We start from the raw sequence: 20,023 nt of genomic DNA, 5'->3' as shown, positions 1-20,023 counted from the left end.
GTTTATTGGAAATAGAAAGAACGCAGCTGAAGAGACACTACCGCTGAGGCAGCCAGAGGAAGAACCAGTGAGCCACACTGCCTAGGCACAACTTGTGTGAGCCCGATTAAATTACTGACAGGCCCCGTGTCTCAGTGTTCGCAACTGTGAAACGGGAGGTAGTCATAGTGACCCCCGGGGCTTAGAAATTTGAAAGATATTTCGTTTAAACGTGCAAAGCATGTTCAGGCAAAAGCACTCAGAAATGTGAGGTTTGTCCTCAGAGTTTCTTATAGATACTAAAGTCAGTCAGACAGGATTTCTATTGCAGATGCTATAGGGATAAGATGACAGGAAGGGAGGGGACCAGGGAAGCTTGTGTTTGTGTGTTGACAGAGGATTAGGGTAAAATCTATTTTAACACCAACGATATGGAAAGCCTTTATTATCCAAGGGCAAAATTCGGGTTTTAAATTGTTTGATTTGCCAAACCTTTGAGGTCCCCTTTACATCTCCATGGGGATTTGTTAAAGTGCTTTAGGATCCAGAGTTTGAAGACATCCGATATAAGATGTATGCATCTGGATGGTCTGTGCTTGCATTTGAAAAGCAAGCTTTGTAGTAGTGATAAAGGCTCCCACTTCTGGTCTAGGTGCAGTCATTGTTCTATTTTAAAAATAAGTCATTTCCAAAGTACACGAATTATGCTCCTGTTTTGAGGAACCTTCTTTTTAAAGAAAGAGGAAACGGCCCTGCAGCGTACTATTTAAAAGCCCAGGATATTCCTCTGTAAATATATGTTTCCAAATTTAATTAAACTGAGGGGTGCCTTGCCAAATGCATCTTTTTGTTGTTGCTGTTTCTTAAGGAACATTCAAAAGCCATCAAAGCATTAGGCAGAGTTATTTGTTTAAACCACAGCGTCGAATGCCACAAGGCTAGTTGGTTTTGTGGTTTTAAGAGAGGACATGCATTTGACTCTTTATATAGTGAGGAAGGAAGCATTTATTGTGGTCACTATTATATTTTGATTTTATGTGTTGTCTCTTGGTCAAAAGATAGCCCAGGGAGGTATACAATAATCCTACGTTGTGACAGGGTAGCTGGGTAAGTCACTTGCCTGAGGACACCAGAGCATGAATTTGTGTGTGTGTGTGTGTGTGTGTGTGTGTGTGTGTGTCTGTGTCTCTGTGTGTCTGTGTGTCTGTGTGTGTCTCTGTCTCTGCATGTGTCTGTCTCTGTGTGAATCTGTGTCCCTGTGTGTCTGTGTGTGTCTCTGTCTCTGCATGTGTCTGTCTCTGTCTCTGTGTGAATCTGTGTCTCTGTGTCTCTGTGTGTTTGTGTCATTGTGTCTCTGTCTCTGTGCGTGTCTGTCTCTGTCTCTGTGTGAATCTGTCTCTGTGTGTTTGTGTCATTGTGTCTCTGTCTCTGTGTGTGTGTATCTGTGTCTCTGTTTCTGTCTCTCTCTGTATGTGTCTGTGTCTCTGTCTCTGTGTGTGTATGTGTGTGTGTGTCTGTGTCTCTGTCTCTGTAGGTGTATGTGTGTCTGTGTCTGTGTGTGTATGTGTATATGTGCCTGTGTGTGTCCATGTCTCTGTCTCTGTATGTGTGTGTGTCTGTGTTTGTGTGTGTGTGTCTGTATCTATGTGTATGTGTGTGTGTGTCTGTGTCTCTGTGTGTGTGTGTCTATGTGTGTATCTGTGTCTCTGTTTTTCTCTCTCTCTCTCTCTGTGTCTCTGTGTGTGTCTGTGTCTCTGTGTGTGTGTGTGTCTGTGTGTCTGTGTCTGTGTATGTGTGTGTCTGTGTGTGTGTGTGTCTGTGTGTGTGTGTGTCTGTGTGTGTGTGTGTCTGTGTGTGTGGCTGTGTCTATGTGTATGTGTGTGTGTGTCTGTGTCTATGTGTATGTGTGTGTGTGTCTGTGTCTGTGTCTCTGCCCTTGTGTGTGTGTGTCTATGTGTGTATCTGTGTCTCTGTTTCTCTCTCTCTCTCTCTCTCTCTCTGTGTCTGTGTGTGTGTGTGTCTGTGTGCCTGTGTTTGCACACAAAATACTCTGGAATGGGAATAATGGAGCTTCATTTTAGGTTTGCCTACTGTTGGGACTGGGTTTCTTCATGTGCTTATACAATGGAGGATGTGGTGGGTGTAGACCTTGAATGCCTGTGCCGAGCATGTCTAGTGCAGATGGGAACGCCCAGTCGAGAGCTAAGGTCACCAGGTTCTGACCCTCACAGTACTCACCTGATCTGCCCCTTACCCTAATCCAGTGACCCTTTAGATTAGTTCCTTATTGTGGGGTGACCCCAACCATAAAGTTATCTTCATTGCTACTTCATAACTGTAACTTTGCTACTGTTATGAATCATAACATAAATATCTGATATGAAGGATATTCAACCCCTATGAAAGGGTCTTTTGACCACCCCCAGTAATAACCTGCAGGTTGAGAACCTCTGTTCTGGCCTGGAGCTTCACGTGAGACACACAGCAGACTCTCAGGAAGCGTTGCCTGGTTCACTGTGGAGCTTTGGGTCTGTGCTGTGCTGTCAGCTGCTGTCACAGGCAAACTTGGGCAGCGTTTGAGCAGTCTGCCCAGATTATCTGTCTTGAGCCAGCACCGGTAGAGCCTCACAGAGAATGGACAAAACTATACTGCAATTTTCCAGACTTCTGAACTACACTTTAATGCATTGAAATATAATTTCAGGTAAAACACGGCTACTCTAAGAGAGTCTGGTGCACGCTTGTTGGAAAGTGCTTGTATTATTTTCGGAGTCAGGAGGATAAGGTATGTACCCTTCTTAGCATCCCGAGGAGGAAAAGAATTTTGCTTGTGTTAGCTTGAAAAGCCTTTCTTTTTTACTTTTCTGTTGCTAGGGAAAACTAGAATTTTTGGTAACTAAGTGTCATTCCTTGGCCTTTATTTTAAATTTTATTGTAGTAGCCTGCACCTAATGCACCTTCTAAGAACTGGAAGAACAAATCCTTGATTTACTGCTAACGTTCACTTAGACGCTCTTCCCAGGGTTCTGACCAATTGGGAAAGCTACAAGATGTGAGCAGCTTGGGGCCGGGGAGTGGGGGGATTCACGCTCTTGGGTCTCGATGCCTGGGGGTCTCTTACCGGTCTGTCCACTTGCACATGATATCCTGTCTACTCATTTTTAAACTAATATCCCCCTCACTCCCAGGAGCTGGAGTACTCTTCACTTTGAAAGTAGAAAGATAGGCCCTCCACCAAAGGTGAAATGGTCGCCCGTCGATGAGGACACTCAGTCACCTTGGAATTTAGCCAATATCCACGAGCCTTAAGCTTGTGCAAGAGGATCGTGTCAGCAGCCTGAGGCTGCTTCCTTAATGACCCTAGACTCCATCCAGTGACCGTGTGGGTCAGTTACTTCCCTTTTCTCTGGCTGTCCTCTCAGGTCTACCAGCTGGATTTAACATTCGGGCCATTGCTCTCATGTGGCGGGTGGCATGGGAGTTAGCAGTCGCAGCCGTTAGAAGGGCTCTGTCCAGAGGAACTGGGAAGAGCTTGTATGACAGCGCTGCCTGCAGCTTTAGGTCTCGGCCCAGAGCACAGCAGCGTTCAGCATTCCCTGCTCAGCCGATGCTCAGAAAAATGGGCAGTGAAGTTCTGATACAGAATTAGGGGCACAGTTTTAGAAAGGTTCAGTAAGTGAGTTCATCTTGAACATAAATTAGGGTGTTAGAGGTCAGGCACTGGATACTCTTCAAGAGAGAACCAGTTTTGGTTCAGTTCCCAACACCCACATTGAGACAGATGCTCACAAACCTGGAACTCCAGTTCCAGGGAATCTGACAACCTCTTCTGGCCTCTTCTGGAGCTACAGACATGTGGCATACACAAAGAGAGACAAACACATGCATATAAAATAAAAACGACTTTTAAAAAGTCAAATACGGGGTTGGGGATTTAGCTCAGTGGTAGAGCGCTTGCCTGGGAAGCGCAAGGCCCTGGGTTCGGTCCCCAGCTCCGGGAAAAAAAGAACCAAAAAAAAAAAAAAAAGTCAAATACATTTCATGTATGTTTGATTAAGTAATCCTTATTATTAACCAGCCACCAGGGAGACAGAGCACAAAATAATCTTTATTTATTAAGGTGTCTTTGGTGTGCTATGTTCTCCAGCTTTTACTCAGAGTGAGACAAGACACACTGGAGGATTTTAAGCAGGGCCTCCATAGTCTCACCCTCTTTAACAGGAACCATGAGCCTTCTATTTAGGAACAGACCGGAGAGAACAGGGAAGAGTCTAATCAGGAGACAGCTGTGGTTGGTGGAGGTGATGGCTACCACATATTCTGGAGGTCTTGTTGACGGAATTTATGTCAGCAAAGCATGATGTCAACACTTTTGGCCCAAACTTTTGGAAAGATGAAGTCATTGAGGGCAGTGGGGACAGCTGGGAGGAGCAGGTGGCTAAGGTAGACGTGCGGAAAGGAGCTTGAGTGGCTGCTCGACATCAGAGTCCAGATCATGAGTCTGGAGTTAGGCATCTGGGAGCAGCTAGCGTAGGCTGGGACTTAAGCCATGAGCTTGGATGAGATCACCCACCGTGCGTGTAGGTGGTCAGGACAGGGAGTCCAAGCACAGAGTCTTGGAATGCACCGTGGAAATGGATGAGAGCACATGTCTTTGTGGTTCGGATGGGCTTTTTCAAAGAATCGTAGCCAGTACTCAAGAAGCTGATGCAGGGGGATGACTGCAGTACCTATATATAGTAAGGCATTAAAAAGGCAATCCCTGCAAACATTTGCAAATATTTGAGAAGCTATATATCTGGAGAATGCTCTGCAATGCCCTTAGCTAGCGTAAAAGTCTAAATACACATCTACTAAATGACTAACAGGGAGGACATGTTTATGTTGGTAAAAGAAGAAACTTTAAGAAAGTAAACTGTAGGACAGTTTGCTTGCCTTTCGATTGCCATGGAAAGAACCACCGCCTTTCCCAGGAATGTGTGACACACTTTGATAAATGCCTGAGAACACTGGACACTAACGGGGGTTTGAGCTGGCCAGTCTGTGAGGAAGACAGTCCACTGAGTATTTTGGCTAAAATATACCTATATCCTGAACTAGGAATTCGTCACTTGAGTGCATTCTTCTTGTTGTTGACCCTGATGTTAAATGTCCAGTGTTCACTTGGTGGTTTTATAGCAGTTAGGGTTTTGCTGATGTTACGTTGTAACAACATGAACACTTAGCGTTCAGCATGCCTTTTAAAGGGGAAGAGGCAAGGGCCACGGTAACTTCTACAGGAGAGACAGACTTCGCCTTCACTATCATCACTGGCCTCTGCTTCAGTTCCCTCTAGGTCAGATCAAACTCTGGGAGGCTAAGGTGGAGGAGGTGGACAGGTCATGTGACTCGGATGAGGACTATGAGACCAGTGGGCGCTGTCTGTTGTCCACTCACTACACCATCATTGTCCACCCCAAGGACCAGGGCCCTACTTACCTGCTCATCGGATCTAAGCACGAAAAGGTATTTCACTTCTTTGTGGTTCGTCTAAAGTGACCCATACGTTATACTTCGGGTACCGAGGGTCTCAGGACAATTTTATGGAAATAAGAACAGATTTTTTGGGGAGAAAAAGAAAGCCTTTTAGTTTGTGTTTTCTGCGAGTTTTACCCCTGGAAATAAGCCTCATCTAAACACGCCAGACTTCAATCTGTTGGCAAAAGTTGTGTCAAGATCAAAACTAATGGTGAACTGTGGGGACAGAAGCTCCTGTGTAGAGGTGTGAGCCTCACAGGCTAGGCACGTCTGTGAGTGTAAGGCCTCCGACAGCTTTTGTTTTTGTTTTTTTGTTTGTCTTTTTTTTGTTTGTTTGTTTTTCAGTAAATCTTTGGTTTAGAGACAACAAAAAGTGAAAAGTTATATTTGCTCTATGTGTACAACCACGTGTGATACAGGAAGAATCACAAATTCATGGGAAATGAATTGTGTGTTTATTATATGCACTATTATGTTTATTGTATTTTGATGAAATTAGCTATTAAGGAAACCGTAATTTTTCATTTTTACATAGTTGTCAAAAATTAATTTCTGGATGAATTTAAAGGGCTAAAAGAATTTAACGAATTTTTCTTTTAAAAGCTTTTTTAAAATATCTTTTTTAAGAAGTGCTTTTTTAAAAAAAAGACACAATGTAAGGAAATACAGTGGCAGCGGTGGAGAAAGTTTTAAAAATCTCAAACCCAGGGCTCGGCAGCAAGACTCTTGCACAGGACCCAGTTTGGGTTCTCAGCATCCACACAGAAGCTCACAACCCTCACAGCCATCTGTAATTCCAATTTCAGGGGCTCCAACGCCATCTCCACGGACATGAGGCACACAAGGGGTGCACTTACATACATGCAAGTAAAATGCTCATGCACATAAAATAAACAAGCATTTATTAAAATCCTTTATATCAAATAAGATTATAAATGCAATTAGGTTACTCAAAAACTCAAAATACTCCATGTGTGGCTACTGTGTCTTGAACATACAAACAATCATGTCTTAGTGTTAGTGGTTGTGTTTGAACTTGTGTATCAGGCAAAGTCCTCTGTAGATGCCTTTATCTTTACATTTACTCTTGTAGGAGATGGTTTTATTTCCACTTACAGAGAGAAAGACAGAAACACTTGCCTGCTGAGATTTGGACCCATTTCTCTGACTCCAAAATCCAGGCTCCCAAACATATGCATTTATTGTTTCCTGTTTGATTAAAAAAATTATATTTCCAATTGAAAAATGAGAAAAAGCTCACTTAAAGACTTACTAAGGCAGCTAATCATGAATAAATAGAATTTTGATTTTTGTAATCAAAGAGATGGAAAGTGTGAAAAATGACAGATTTTCAAATCACCAAAGATTTAAAGACTTTGGTGAGACCCCCTGGAGTGGGGAAAGCAGACACTCAGTGCTGGAGGGAGCACCTGGGAAGTTCCTGCAGCACCCACTAGACACCTTTCTGCCAGTCCCTAGAGAGTTCCTCATCGAGACCGGATTTACTTTCCAAGACTCTTCACTAGGGAGGCCACTGGTGCAGCTTGGTGGCAGACTGCTCGCCACACATGTGCAAGGACTGGATTTGATCCCAGAAGTTTCTTCAAAAGCAATATTATACAAAGAAAATTATCATAAATTAATCGGCTATATTATTTTAAAATCTTTATTTCAGAAATATTTTTAAAAGATAGAAAAAATATAACAAATGCCCCCCTTAACTAACAGGAATTAGGTGGGACAATATCTTTTATCTGAAAAGTTAATAATGCTAAGTATTAATAAATGCAGAAATTATAAGTCTGTTTCAGTATAGTATCAACTATTATAAACATTTAGTCTACATGCCAGGCGGTGGTGGCACACGCCTTTAATCCCAGCATTTGGTATGTAAAGGCAGGCAGATCTCTAAGTTTGAGGTCATCCAGGCCTACAGAGTGAATTCCAGGGCAGCCAGGATCAAACAGAGAAACCCTGTCTCGAAAAACGAAAGTAAAAAATAAATCAGTCTATACATGTATTTCTACAGAGGATAAACAGAAGTTGAAAAATTAGGTATTACTTTATTCATTAATTTTATTTTTACTTCTTCAGTATTTTGTATATCCTACTTTGGTAGTGAGATTTTAAATTAGCTAGACTTTGTTGTATTTCTTAGAATACAAGAATTTTACAACCTAAAATAACTTTAATTAGCTCTATTTATTCTAGACTCTTAAATTGTATTACACTCCTTAATTTTATCGTGCTTTTCTAAGAAGCCTGTAAAGAACAGTGAAAACTGAGTATGCCTTAAAAGAGTGAGCCCTCCTTGGAAGCTGGGAGCATGCCTTTTGTGCACACATGTGTGTCATGCCCCCACACACACATTCACACACACACACACACACACACACACATACACACACACACACACACTCTAAAATGTACAAATTAAAATTTGAAGAAAGTGGTTTCTTTTCTGTTTGTTGTTGTTGGTTGGGTTTTTTTTTTGTTTGTTTGTTTTGTTCTGTTTACTGTTTTTGCAGTTGTTCCTTCTGGTGAAATGAACAGGACATCTTGGCTAACATTTCTGTTAACATGTTCTCTTTTGAAGGAGGCGTGGCTTTATCACCTCACTGTTGCGGCTGGAAGCAACAATGTAAATGTTGGATCCGAATTTGAACAACTGGTTTGCAAACTGCTAAATATAGAAGGAGAGCCCTGTAAGTTCATAAGCCCATAGGCTTTGGAGTTTGTGAAGCTGATCCCAAACCTAATGGGGGCTTCACATTATGGGTTACTCTTTCCCTGTGGCCTGGCCACCTCGTCCCTGGCTTTGCTTGGAATGGGCCAGAGCTCTCAGGCTCCGGGAGCATTCCCAACCTTCATGCTCTGCTCTGTCATGCCCTCTGCCTCTGCTTGCATTGCTCCCCTTGTCTGGGGTGCCCCACCCTGGCACCCCTCTCTAACATGATGAAATCCTGGTTAGCCTTAGATCCCTCAGCTAGCCCATTCAGTGACTCTCAGAAGGTGCTTCATCGGTGTTGAAATTAAGGCCAGCTCGTCTCTCCATTTAACCCTTTTATAGCATTTGTAGCATTGTGCTGGCATTAATTTTACAGCTATGGTGTATTACATTATTACTACTGTGATCAACTTCTTGACAAGCAGCTAAGTGCTTCATTAGGTAGGAAGGTAAGGGAGGAAGTTACTTTGGGCCTGCACCTTGAGGGCACACAGCCTTGAGGTGCGGAAGGCACTGTGACAGGATGATGAGGTGACTACTGATCATATAGATTTCTCCTTTTTATTCACTCTAGACCCCCAGCCTGTGGAGTAGTGAGGCCCAGTGTTCAGAGTGGGTCTCCCTTCTCTGTTAAGCCATCTGGAAATGCCTCACAGATTTCTGAATCGTCCCATTAGGGTTGAAGATTAGCTGTCCTGTAAGGTGTCCGTTGAGATGCTAGATTCTGTCCCTTGATTTGCATACAGAGACCACATTCCATCCATGCTGACGAGTATTTAGGCAGTGATAGTTCGGGGTGGAGTTCGGGGCCTGCTGCATGCGCACCACATACTCTTCCACCGAGCTGCACACCCAGCCGCAGTGCTGGGATTTAAGAAGTTTTGGTTTCAGGAGTGACTCCATGTTCCTGTCTTCGTATCTCCTCCTGCTTGGCTTCTCTCTGGATCCTTTCCGAGATCCTTGTTGTTAAAGTTACTTTTCTAGCCGGCTCATCACCTACTGGCATGTGCAAGCAACATGATGCCATGTAGAATTGTGAAAGTCCAGTCAGTCAGGATGCACTCTTCTGCATTCTCTCTGCCAGAAGAGAAACATGGGGACCACAGGGGCCATGGGTGACAGAGAACAGCATTGCTTGGGGGGTTGGTTTTGGTTTTTTTATTTTGTTTATTTTTTTTCTGACACTTGGGAGAAAGTGAGCCAGGCCCGAATGAACTGAAGGATCATGAACCTGAATGTATGAATCCTCCTGCTCTGCTCATGTGTGCTCTGCTCATGTGTGTGCTCTGCTCATGTGTGTGCTCTGCTCATGTGTGTGCTCTGCTCATGTGTGTGCCCTGCTCATGTGTGCTCTGCTCATGTGTGCGCTCTGCTCATGTGTGCTCTGCTCATGTGTGCCCTCTGCTCATGTGTGCTCTGCTCATGTGTGTGCCCTGCTCATGTGTGTGCTCTGCTCATGTGTGCACTCTGCTCATGTGTGTGCTCTGCTCATGTGCTCTTCTGTGTTCAGCCTCCCAGATATGGAGACACCCCATGCTGTGTCACAGCAAAGAAGGAATCCTGTGCCCTCTGACCTCACTGCCTTCGGAAGCCCTGCAGACAGAGGCCATTAAGCTGTTTAAGGTAAAATTGTTACTTGTTGGCAAATTGTGTAATCATTTGTTATAATGTTTGATTCTAAGAAAATTCAGGCTGTGATGTGATGGTGGTGGTGGTGGTGGTGATGATGGTGGTGGTGGTGATGATGGTGGTGGTGGTGATGATGGTGGTGGTGGTGGTGATGGTGGTGGTGGTGGTGATGATGGTGGTGGTGGTGGTGATGGTGGTGGCGGTGGTGATGATGGTGACTGACAGTGAGAGAAGTGGACATCTTCCTCTGAGCTGTGTCCCCCAGCCTCGCTGGCTTTTGGAGAACATGTAGGATGAAGCTCCATCAGGAGGCTACTGTACTGTGGTAAAGGAAAGCATGGGCATTTTAAGGAGGGCAATGTTAAGTATTTAACAGGCCCAAGTAGAGCTTTAGCATGAAAATGTGAGGGTTAAAATGAATGGCCGACCTTTGAGGTAGATGTGTTTCAAAGCTGTTCTTAAAGAACACAGTGTAATTGTTGTGTCTTCCAGACCAAGTGATGCCTTCACCATTATAAAGTGACCCTCTTTGTCTTTTGGCAAAATCCTTCTGCTCTGAGCTCTGCTCGGTCTGCTATTATAGTAGCCACTCTGGATTTCTTTTGATTGGAGTTATCATAATACATCTTTTTTCATTGTTTTGGACAAAAAAACCTACCACTTAAAAAAAATTAGAAAGGCTGTGACTTGTGCAAAGTAAGCCCAGTCTTTTCTCAGTCCGCTGTATCCTCTTCCATTCAGACCTGCCAGCTCTTTATCAACGCTGTGGTGGACTCCCCCGCCATCGACTACCATATCTCTCTGGCTCAGAGCGCTCTGCAGGTCTGCCTGACACATCCCGAGCTGCAGAGTGAAATTTGCTGTCAGCTTATTAAGCAGACCAGGCGAAGACAGCAGCAGAATCAGGCCGGACCACTGCAGGTGTGTATTGATGCGTGTGCATGCAGTGTGTATTGATGGGTGTGCATGCGGTGTGTATTGATGCATGTGCATGCGGTGTGTATTGATGCGTGTGCATGCAATGTCAAATAATTCCTTCTGACCATAAGAATGATGTGCATTCAGTACTGACATCTGCAAATACCGACAGTAGGAACAGAAGATAACTACTGATATTACGATGTATATCCTTTGGGTTCACTTGTCTTATCATATGCTTCTATAGAAGTGTATATAGAGGGCTGGAGAGATGGCTCAGTGGTTAAGAGCACTGACTGCTCTTCCAGAGGTCCTGAGTTCAATTCCCAGCAACCACATGGTGGCTCACAACCATCTGTAATGGGATCTGATGCCCTCTTCTGGTGTGTCTGAAGACAGCTACAGTGTACACAGTATATAGAAATATAAGAAATAAATCTTTAAAAATAAATTTTTAAAAAATGAAAACACTTTTTTAAAAAAAAAAGTGTATATACATCATAAACTCCCTTGGGAGCATACTGTGCACATTACCTTCTAAAATCACAGAATATAATCACTTCTCCATGTCATTAAACATGCTTCAGAAAGTAAAAAGGTTTTAGTGGTCACGTTAGGGTTATAGAGGTGGTTTGGAGTATAGACTGCTTTTCCAGAGGACCAGAGTTCAGTTCCCAGCACTCGCTGAGGGCAGGTCACAAGCACCTCCAGTGGCTTTGGGAGCTGAAGGGCAGAATCTGATGCCAGGAGCATTCTCGCCCTGCTCCCTCAGCAGTGAACAAGTGGCCCACCCTCCTGAGCAGTGGAGGAGCCGCAGCCTGCCCTGTCCAGCAGGCACACGTGTCTTGTGCTGCTTCCACGGTCAGTCCCTGGCAAGGTCCCTCTTGGATCCCTCTCTTCCTTTCTACTTTAAATCATCCCAAACTATATCCTCTCAGGAAATCTTTTTTGGGCCCCCAGCCATTGCCTGAATGTCATAAAAGATTAATTCGTGATGTTATCTTTCCTTATAATTTTCTGTGGGTTTATATAAGTTCTTCCTACTAATTTAGATTTCTCAGGGATAAGACCCATATTTCTCTCCTTTTCAATGTATGATTCCTAAAAATACTGATGTTATACTTGTTTAATGAGGAAAAATACATAGAAAGGAGCACAGAAAAGTGAGGAAAGGGGCAAAAAAAAATCACACATGACCCTGTTACCCAAATCAATCTGTCAGTATTTTATACTTTGCTCTTATATATGTATGTATAATAAGATGTATGTATAATAAGAGATGTGGGTAGAGTGTATGGCTTTTATTTTTAGCTTTTTGCTATTTTGTAATCCACTTTTCTCAAAGTTATGTCAAATGGATACGTAAAACCTACAAGAGCAATAGAGAGTGAGGTCCCCAGTCTTTGTGTGTGACGTCAGAGAGAGCTGCTGAACCTATTAGTAAGCTTCCGTGCTGCAGCTGTAGACAGGAGGCACGACTGGGTGCGTCATGGGCACCGTTAACTGCCATGCCTTTAATGTAAATGCTCTGAAGAGAGTGTGTGTATGTGGCTGGGGCACACTGTGAGGACAAGGAGAGCTGTTCACAGCTCATCCCCTCCCACCCTCTGCCAGGCACACGGCTCCGATGTGTCCGTGTAGCTGGCACGGTCTCTAACGAACGATCCTTCTCCTCACGCAGGGCTGGCAGCTCTTGGCGCTCTGCGTTGGACTCTTCCTTCCCCACCACCCTTTCCTGTGGCTCCTCCAGGTCCATCTGCAGAGGAGTGCGGATTCCAGGTGTGCAGAACACGGCCCAGCGGAACTAGTTCTCTGGCCTTGAAAGTCTATGAAAAGCAGAAGTATTTAATAACCTGCCAGGCATAGCCTCCAAAGAATGCGCCAAGCAAATACTGGGACAGGAAGCCTTTTGCTATCATTTTTTGCAGAGCCTGGGAAACGTCCCCTTTGTTATGCTAAATGTCTTATGCGTGACTGCTAGGACAGCTTGAAGATGTGACAAAGAACATTCTTAAGAGAAGAGATTGTGTACGTTGCAAGTGTAGATGTCTCGCATCCCTGGGTAAAGCAGCTGGTTGCTTTCTGAGTCTCCCCTTTTCACCAGTTTATCCCAATTGGATTGTGTGTGTGTGTGTGTGTGTGTGTGTGTGTGTGTGTGTGTGTGTGTGTGTGTGTAAGTCTTCCCTCTTGGTCTTCTTTTGTTTTGAAATTGTATTCAAATTGCTTCTGTTTTTGTTTTGTTCGTGTTGGTATTATTGTGTTATTCTCTTAAAAAGATATTCAAGGGCTGGAGAGATGGCTCAGCGGTTAAGAGCACTGACTGCTCTTCCAGAGGTCCTGAGTTCAATTCCCAGCAACCACATGGTGGCTCACAACCATCTGTAATGAGATCTGATGCCCTCTTCTGGTGCGTCTGCAGACAGCTACAGTGTATTCATATAAATAATAAATAAATAAATCTTTTTAGAAAAAAAAGACATTCAAGTTCCATTATCAGCATGATCTTTTTAGCCCAGGGGCCAAGGCAGTTGGCTAAGGCTTTCCCAGGTTAATCTTGTCATCTCAGAGAGACTTATGGAGGTGACTTTGTTTGCTCAGCCGGTGGTGCTGGGGATCAAACCCAGGGCCATGTTGAATGCTGTGTGAGCGCTCTACCAACTGAAGTTCACCCCAGCCCGAGAGGTTCCGGTTAGTGTGAGAACAGACCTGGTGAACAGCACAAGCAAACACAGACAAGGAGGATACCCCTTAGTCCATAATACATTCTAGAGAAGCTGTGACCAAGGTCATGGACTATTGTGACTGAGCTGAGCTGCTGAGCTGCTGGCTAATGGTGGCACCATTGAGTCTGTCCCTTAAGAGCACTTGAGTGTAAGTGTATTTAGAAATGCCATTTCCTAGGAACAAAATAAAACTCGTGTTTAATTTTATGCTGAATATAAATAAGGGCAGATAAAACCTTGATCCCACTTTTCCACTCATGTCCTTGAATGTCTTTGCTCCGTGTACCGTTAATAGGGTGTGAGTTCTTGCATGAAGGCATTTTTCTTAACTTGTTCATCAGTGAAACAATCTTCATGCTCTTCAAAAGAGATTGCTCGAACAGCAGCAGGTGGGACTTAGAGGGAGAGTGCTTGCCTGCTGTGCCTGAGGCCTGGGGTCAATGTGGAGAACTCTGCCCTGCAGTTTTGCTATGACATATTATTCTTTATGCATTATCTTTCACTTTGTTAGCACAGTGACTATATGTTACCGTATAATTACTGGTGATTTAAAATTCAGCGTGTGAGTACAGCAGTGCAGAAAGATTGAGGAAAAACCTTCATGAGGATGTCAGAGTCTATTGCAAAAATTAAAAGAAACTGGAGGGGCTGGGGATTTAGCTCAGTGGTAGAGCGCTTACCTAGGAAGCGCAAGGCCCTGGGTTCGGTCCCCAGCTCCAAAAAAAAAAAAAAAAAAAAAAAAAAAAAAAAAGAAACTGGACTCCAGTAACCAGATATTACTATGAAAGCTGTATACATTAGAGCGTCTTAATTAGATCTATTCTTAGATTTTTATCCTAAGTTTTGTCTTACAGAACAGAATTTGGAAAATATGCCATTTACTGCCAGCGGTGTGTGGAAAGAACACTGCAAAACGGAGACCGAGAGGCCAGACCTTCCAGGATGGAGATCCTCTCCACCCTTCTTCGAAACCCCTACCATCATTCTCGGCCCTTCAGCATTCCCGTGCACTTCATGAACGGGATCTACCAGGTGAGTGCACCTTCAAAGAGACCCGGTCTCTGAAACAGAGAATGGCTCGAGAAACAAATCCGTGTGATCCAAACCCGAGACTGCTTTGGTGAAGTTTCCCCCATCTGTGGGCCTGCAGCTTAGTGAACTGGTCACTGACAAGGCATAGGCAAGTTTCTCCTCTTAGGGTCTTCAGATCTCAGGAATTACCTGGTAGTACTTCCGAGGCTCTCCCAGTCCTCTGGTCCAGATGTTCATTTGTTACGTTACATGTTACAAAGTTAGCAATTACTCGGCCTACCCATAAACCTTCATCCTGAGTTCAATCCCTAGACCACACAGTTACAAGTTGTTCTCTTACGGCCACACAACTTGTCATGTCACATGCCAGATACACACACACACACACACACACACACACACACACACACACACACATCAAATAAAAAATTAAATGGTTTTATATATAAAGAATAAACATTAAATACACAAAGGTGCTCACTGATTTAAATGAATGTACTTTCCGTCATCTACTTACTGACTGAATATTGTACTGTATTTCTTAGCTTACTTCCGATGGGAAAGCTTGACTAATGTCCCTACACTGTATTTGGAGCTGTCAAATTTAGCTTTGAATTTCTCTCTGTCTGTTGGCTGAAGCTGAAATTTCTGAACTCTTAGAGCAAGCTGACTACTTAAGTCGCCTTCTTTCTTTTCTCCAGCAGAGCGCTGGACGAAAAGTTAAAAGCGCCCACAGAGCACACTACCATTGGTCACGCATCGCGCGGGCCCTGCTTCCCCCAAGCCCGCTCAGTGGGTATGGTTTTCATTAAGAGTCTCGCTCCCTTTGGCTAGGTAGTTGGGTTCGACGCGTCCACCACGGTGGAAGAATTTTTGAACACTTTGAACCAGGACACAGGAATGAGGAAGCCAGCACAGTCCGGGTTCGCACTGTTCACAGATGACCCTTCTGGCAGAGACCTGGAACACTGTCTTCAGGGGAATATCAAGGTGAGACTTAGTCCTGCAAGGGAGCCACACTGAGCAGACAGCAAAAGACTCACTAGTCTGTGCACGTTTAGTGCAGGAATTTTCCAGAAATGTAAGAAACCTGATCAGCATATTTTTAAAAAATTGCCAAGCTTTGGCAAAGCTGTAGAATTCTTTTCTTTTCTTTTTTTTTTCCTTTTTTGGGAGGTTGGGCATAGAATTCTTTTCTTTTTTTTTTTTTTTTTTTTTTTTTTTTTTGGTTCTTTTTTTCGGAGCTGGGGACCGAACCCAGGGCCTTGCGCTTCCTAGGTAAGCGCTCTACCACTGTGCTAAATCCCCAGCCCCAGAATTCTTAAGATGCCACCTGTGCATAAAACTCTGCGTTAACAGAAGAAAAGGAGCTATAATGGTTATGATACTCTGAGTATTAGAATGGTGAGTCAGCAAGATGGCTCGTGGGTGAAGTTGTTTGTGTCCAAACCTGGCAAACCCTGAGGTGGATCCCTGGAACTCACATGGTGGAAGGAGAGAACTGGCTCCCACAAGATGCCCTTTGACCTCCGTGCATGTATATAGGTACAAATACAAAAAGATGAAGATGCGGGAGGCCCCTCCCTCTTCATCACTATTTCACAGTGGATTTCAGTATCCTGAGGGCTAAGTGGGATCCTGGGGGTGGGGGGGGAGACACGGACAGGCAGGACAGGACAGGACAGGACAGGACAGGACAGGACAGGGGGTGTTGGGCATGACACCGATAAGGCTTCTGCTTAAAGGGATCTTCAGTTTGCTTAGAAAAGAACAGATTTATATTATGATAATCTTACCACAAATTGACGGTGGCAAGTGCTTTAAGAGGTTTGTGACCCTTTGCTTAGAGGGGGATTTCAGCGTTGGGCCTATGGGAAGATCTGAACTGCAGTCAGGTAGGAAAAGAACCAATGAAAATAAATAGATGCTTTAAACATCCTTTTTAGCTCCTGGTATAAAACAAAACCCACAAGGTTTTCATGAAGTGATGACACCAGGTAGAAATATGGAATTACTCAACCAAGGGACCTCAGAGACATTGGCCCTTATTTCCCAACTGAGGAGACAGAGGGAGAAAGGTCTTCCCTGCTCTGAGCAGCCAGCCCCAAGTGGCAAGCACTCTTATCTCAGACTTCTTTGGGGTACCTTGTTGTTCCAATCTTGATAAATTCACAAGGTGGAAAAATTGCTTCTTCAGAGACCAAATCATGAAAAAAAAAATCCCTGGAATCTCTTTGTTTCCAGCCCCATGCAGTACTGCCTTAAGATTCCTTTCTGGGTAAAAATGCTTGGCCACAGTCCAAAGTTAATGTGTGTCCAACTCTAAAGCAGACCAAAGAAACAATGTATAATTAAGTCCTAAACTCAGAGCTCTTCGAAGCTAAAACTAAAAACAGTGGAGCGAGTGTGGTTGGTTTGTACTAACGGGAAGTTTTCGACCCCACAGATGTGCTAGTCTTTTCAAAGTGTTGCTTTTTAAAATTCCTGTGGATCTCAGATTTCTATTTCCTTTCTAGATCTGCGATATCATTTCTAAATGGGAGCAGGCATCCAAAGAACTGCAGCCCGGGAAGTGTGAGGGCAGCAGGACTGTCCGTCTGACTTACAAAAACAGGTGTGCAATGTAGGATTTGAGCGCCAGAGCTGAGCGTGAGGCTGTGGCCCGACCACAGGCCCTCGGGCTGGTCTCCTCCTCACTGGCCTTGAAGGCATAATATTCACATGTGTGCTTTTCTATAAGGAATAGCTGTTCTGGGAGAAACTACCACATGAGATTTTGTTTCTAATTCTTGTTCTTTCCTAGTCTCTCTCTCTTCTCTGGGTTCTCTTTCCTCCACCCTCTCCCATTCACCCCTTTACGTGTAAGCTGGTCGCTTAGATAAATGCTCAAGGTAAAATGGTGTAAAGTGGTGTTAGGAACAGACATGGAGCCAGTCTCTGACCTTTTGGGATTTCCTAGTTAGTAAGGATGACAGTGGCTAAGCATGGGTTCCCTCTAGTAAATCGATCACTGTGCATTGAGTAGAAAAAGCGGAGGACACAGAGTCACACCTAGGCTGGAGCCATCTGCAGTGTTGATGCTAAGGGGCTGACAGTGGAAACTCTAAAAACTGTATCCAGAGGGGTGGTTAGCGTCCACGGAGGGAGGCTCATGGTCTGTGTCAAGAAAGCACGAGCCCTCTCAGCAGATGAAATTATAACACACTTTGGCATGTGGTCAGAAACCCCATTTTCTTTCTTTTTCCAATACTTTTCCTTAACCTTTTCTTGGCAGAAGATGGCACTGAACTGTCCGCCTTACATTAAAATGGACCTCCAAAAAAGATGTTTTTCTATTTTTTTAATCTCATAGCTCATAAATTAATCTATAAAACATCAGGCCAAGAACCTGGTGGAATTACTGGCATAATGTTGAATTCTTTCAGAATTGCTTTTGGAAGATCTTCAGAGACTCGACATTGGAATGTAAAAAGTGGAGGCTTTATATAATATAGAAAGAACATAACAACCTTTCATCTGGTTCAGTATTTCTTTTTCTGATAATTTACCCTACAGAAAAAGCCACAAAAAATGGACAGAATATTCCAGTGTGACCCAGAGTCTTCTTTCCATAATTTTAGAATAGCGAAAAATAATGAGGGCTTGAATATTCATCAATGAGAGAATGGTTGGATTAAGGTGATGAATTCATATTTTAGACTGCACCACGCATACTCACCCTCCAAGGGCTCACTTGAGCAGACTTCTGTGACATGGCCAGTGCTGGCTGGAGTCTGTCAGAGCCTCTTCACGCAGCAGCTTGTGAGCAGCGATGTTTGCTCATCTCATCTCTCACAGGGTCTAGCTCAGTCGCCCAGGGATGTCACCACACAGAGGGCTGCACCCTCCTACAGCAATTAGCAATGAAGAAAAATGCCTGGCCATGCTCAGACCAGGTTTTCTCTTTGAGGTGTTTGACAACCAAGATTAGCCATCGCAATTGATATCCATAGTCTTAGGGCACCCATTCCTAGAGTTCAGCAGTATCCTTTGAATAAACGCATGAACGGCTTTTGTTGAGATCAAGCTGATGCCTGCCCTGAGTTACTCCATATTGTGTAAGATACTTTCCCAGGATGTCCCTTGTCCATTTTGCAAGTAGCTATTGACTCTAGTTTGAGGGTGTAAGATGTTTGCACCCTTGAGTGGATCCTCAGACCTCATGCACCCAGCACCACCCGCACAGCACAGGCTGATAAATGACTGCTTCCTGGGAATACGGAGGGTGCCCCTGGGAGTTTACTGAGGTGAATTGAGACTTTTGGGTATATTAAAATCCTATCACGATGGTTCTACTGATGCTTCTCTGGATGGCAGCCTTCATATATGGCTGTTTAGGGACTGGCAAAAGCAGCAGGCTAGGTGACCGCTAAAGCCTCCTGAAGTCTGCATTTTAGCAGCATCCTGGATAATCCATATACCCCTTAAGCCTGAGAAGGACCCATCTGAAGGTCCACATTTTGCCTTCTCCCCATCTGTTGATCTCTTTGTGGCTATGTCGAAATTCATTTTGACTTTGTTAGAACAAAATGGGAAGACCACCATGTCTAAGACAGTTCCTAATAATTAATACCTTAGGGTTGATTAGCACATTCTAATTCTAGTTATAAGGACCACAGCTGGGACAAAAATGAAATTTAGGTGAAATGGACAAAGGCGTTTGAAATACCTACAGATAAGAATAATGCCTTTAAAGCCTCATCACTAGAAAAGACCAAGACCAAGGTGGTAGCATGAGGAAGCCACATTGTTTAAACAACAGACAACTCCAATCAAGAGGATTGGTGCTTACACAGTCCGCAGAGCCCGGAGAGCCATGGCTATGAGAAAGAACACTGCTTCTGAACATGGCCACGCTTGGGCAGGTTTATAAATAGCTTAGACAATGAGCCCTAATTTCCAGTGACACAATCGAGAGGGAACTAGCTGTGATCTGTCCTGCCGCCAGGGATCTAATTCTTCCCCTGCCAACTTGCTTTGTAATGACTAAAATACTGATTTTTCCTTCGTCATGGAATCTTAAGTTTATATTTAGCAAGTTATGGAATTTTAATTATTTGGACTCAGGGGTCAAAAGTCTAATTAACTGCCTTTGAACATGCTCTCAGACACGACCACTTGGAAACTAGCATTTGAATTCTAACTTGCATGAAAAGACTCTTACTTAATTTGCTTTCTTGCTGCGTGCTTGCAAAAGTCAAGGTGTGGTGTTTTTTACAAAGCAAATTGGCAAGGGTCCTTCCTGCAGGGAATACTCTTCTTTTTCCTCCTTGAAATCAAAGCTTATTTTTGGTAACTGTCGGTTGCTGTTTTCTGGAAGATAGTCCGACATTCCCTGTTCCACAGTGAGCTAACCTTAGAGCACGCGCGTCCAGTGGCTCCTAAGGTGAAGGGGTCTTGAGAGACCATCTAGCTTGCCCTGTTTCACATTTTAAAGATCCTCGAATCAAGGATTTTT

General features: G+C 43.9%; 1 protein-coding gene across 12 annotated transcripts in view; it reads left to right on the top strand.

Annotated features, from left to right (window-relative positions):
- The window catches only part of Plekhh2 (pleckstrin homology, MyTH4 and FERM domain containing H2), a 110,969-nt gene that overhangs the window by 68,462 nt on the left and 22,484 nt on the right, over positions 1–20,023 (top strand). For all 12 annotated transcript variants that reach the window (XM_087553039.1, XM_087553042.1, XM_087553046.1 and 9 more), the window contains 9 exon segments: positions 2,684–2,764; positions 5,305–5,484; positions 8,093–8,201; positions 9,735–9,847; positions 10,595–10,774; positions 12,453–12,550; positions 14,349–14,526; positions 15,361–15,516; positions 17,043–17,140. In XM_087553039.1, coding sequence (XP_087409165.1) covers positions 2,684–2,764; positions 5,305–5,484; positions 8,093–8,201; positions 9,735–9,847; positions 10,595–10,774; positions 12,453–12,550; positions 14,349–14,526; positions 15,361–15,516; positions 17,043–17,140 — 1,193 coding nt within the window.

The sequence above is a fragment of the Rattus norvegicus genome, chromosome 6, assembly GCF_021556685.1.
Source record: "Rattus norvegicus strain SHRSP/BbbUtx chromosome 6, alternate assembly SHRSP_T2T, whole genome shotgun sequence".
NCBI classification, from domain to species: domain Eukaryota; kingdom Metazoa; phylum Chordata; class Mammalia; order Rodentia; family Muridae; genus Rattus; species Rattus norvegicus.
Note: the sequence above shows the minus strand (reverse complement) of the source record. Positions and strands in the feature narration are given on the sequence as shown.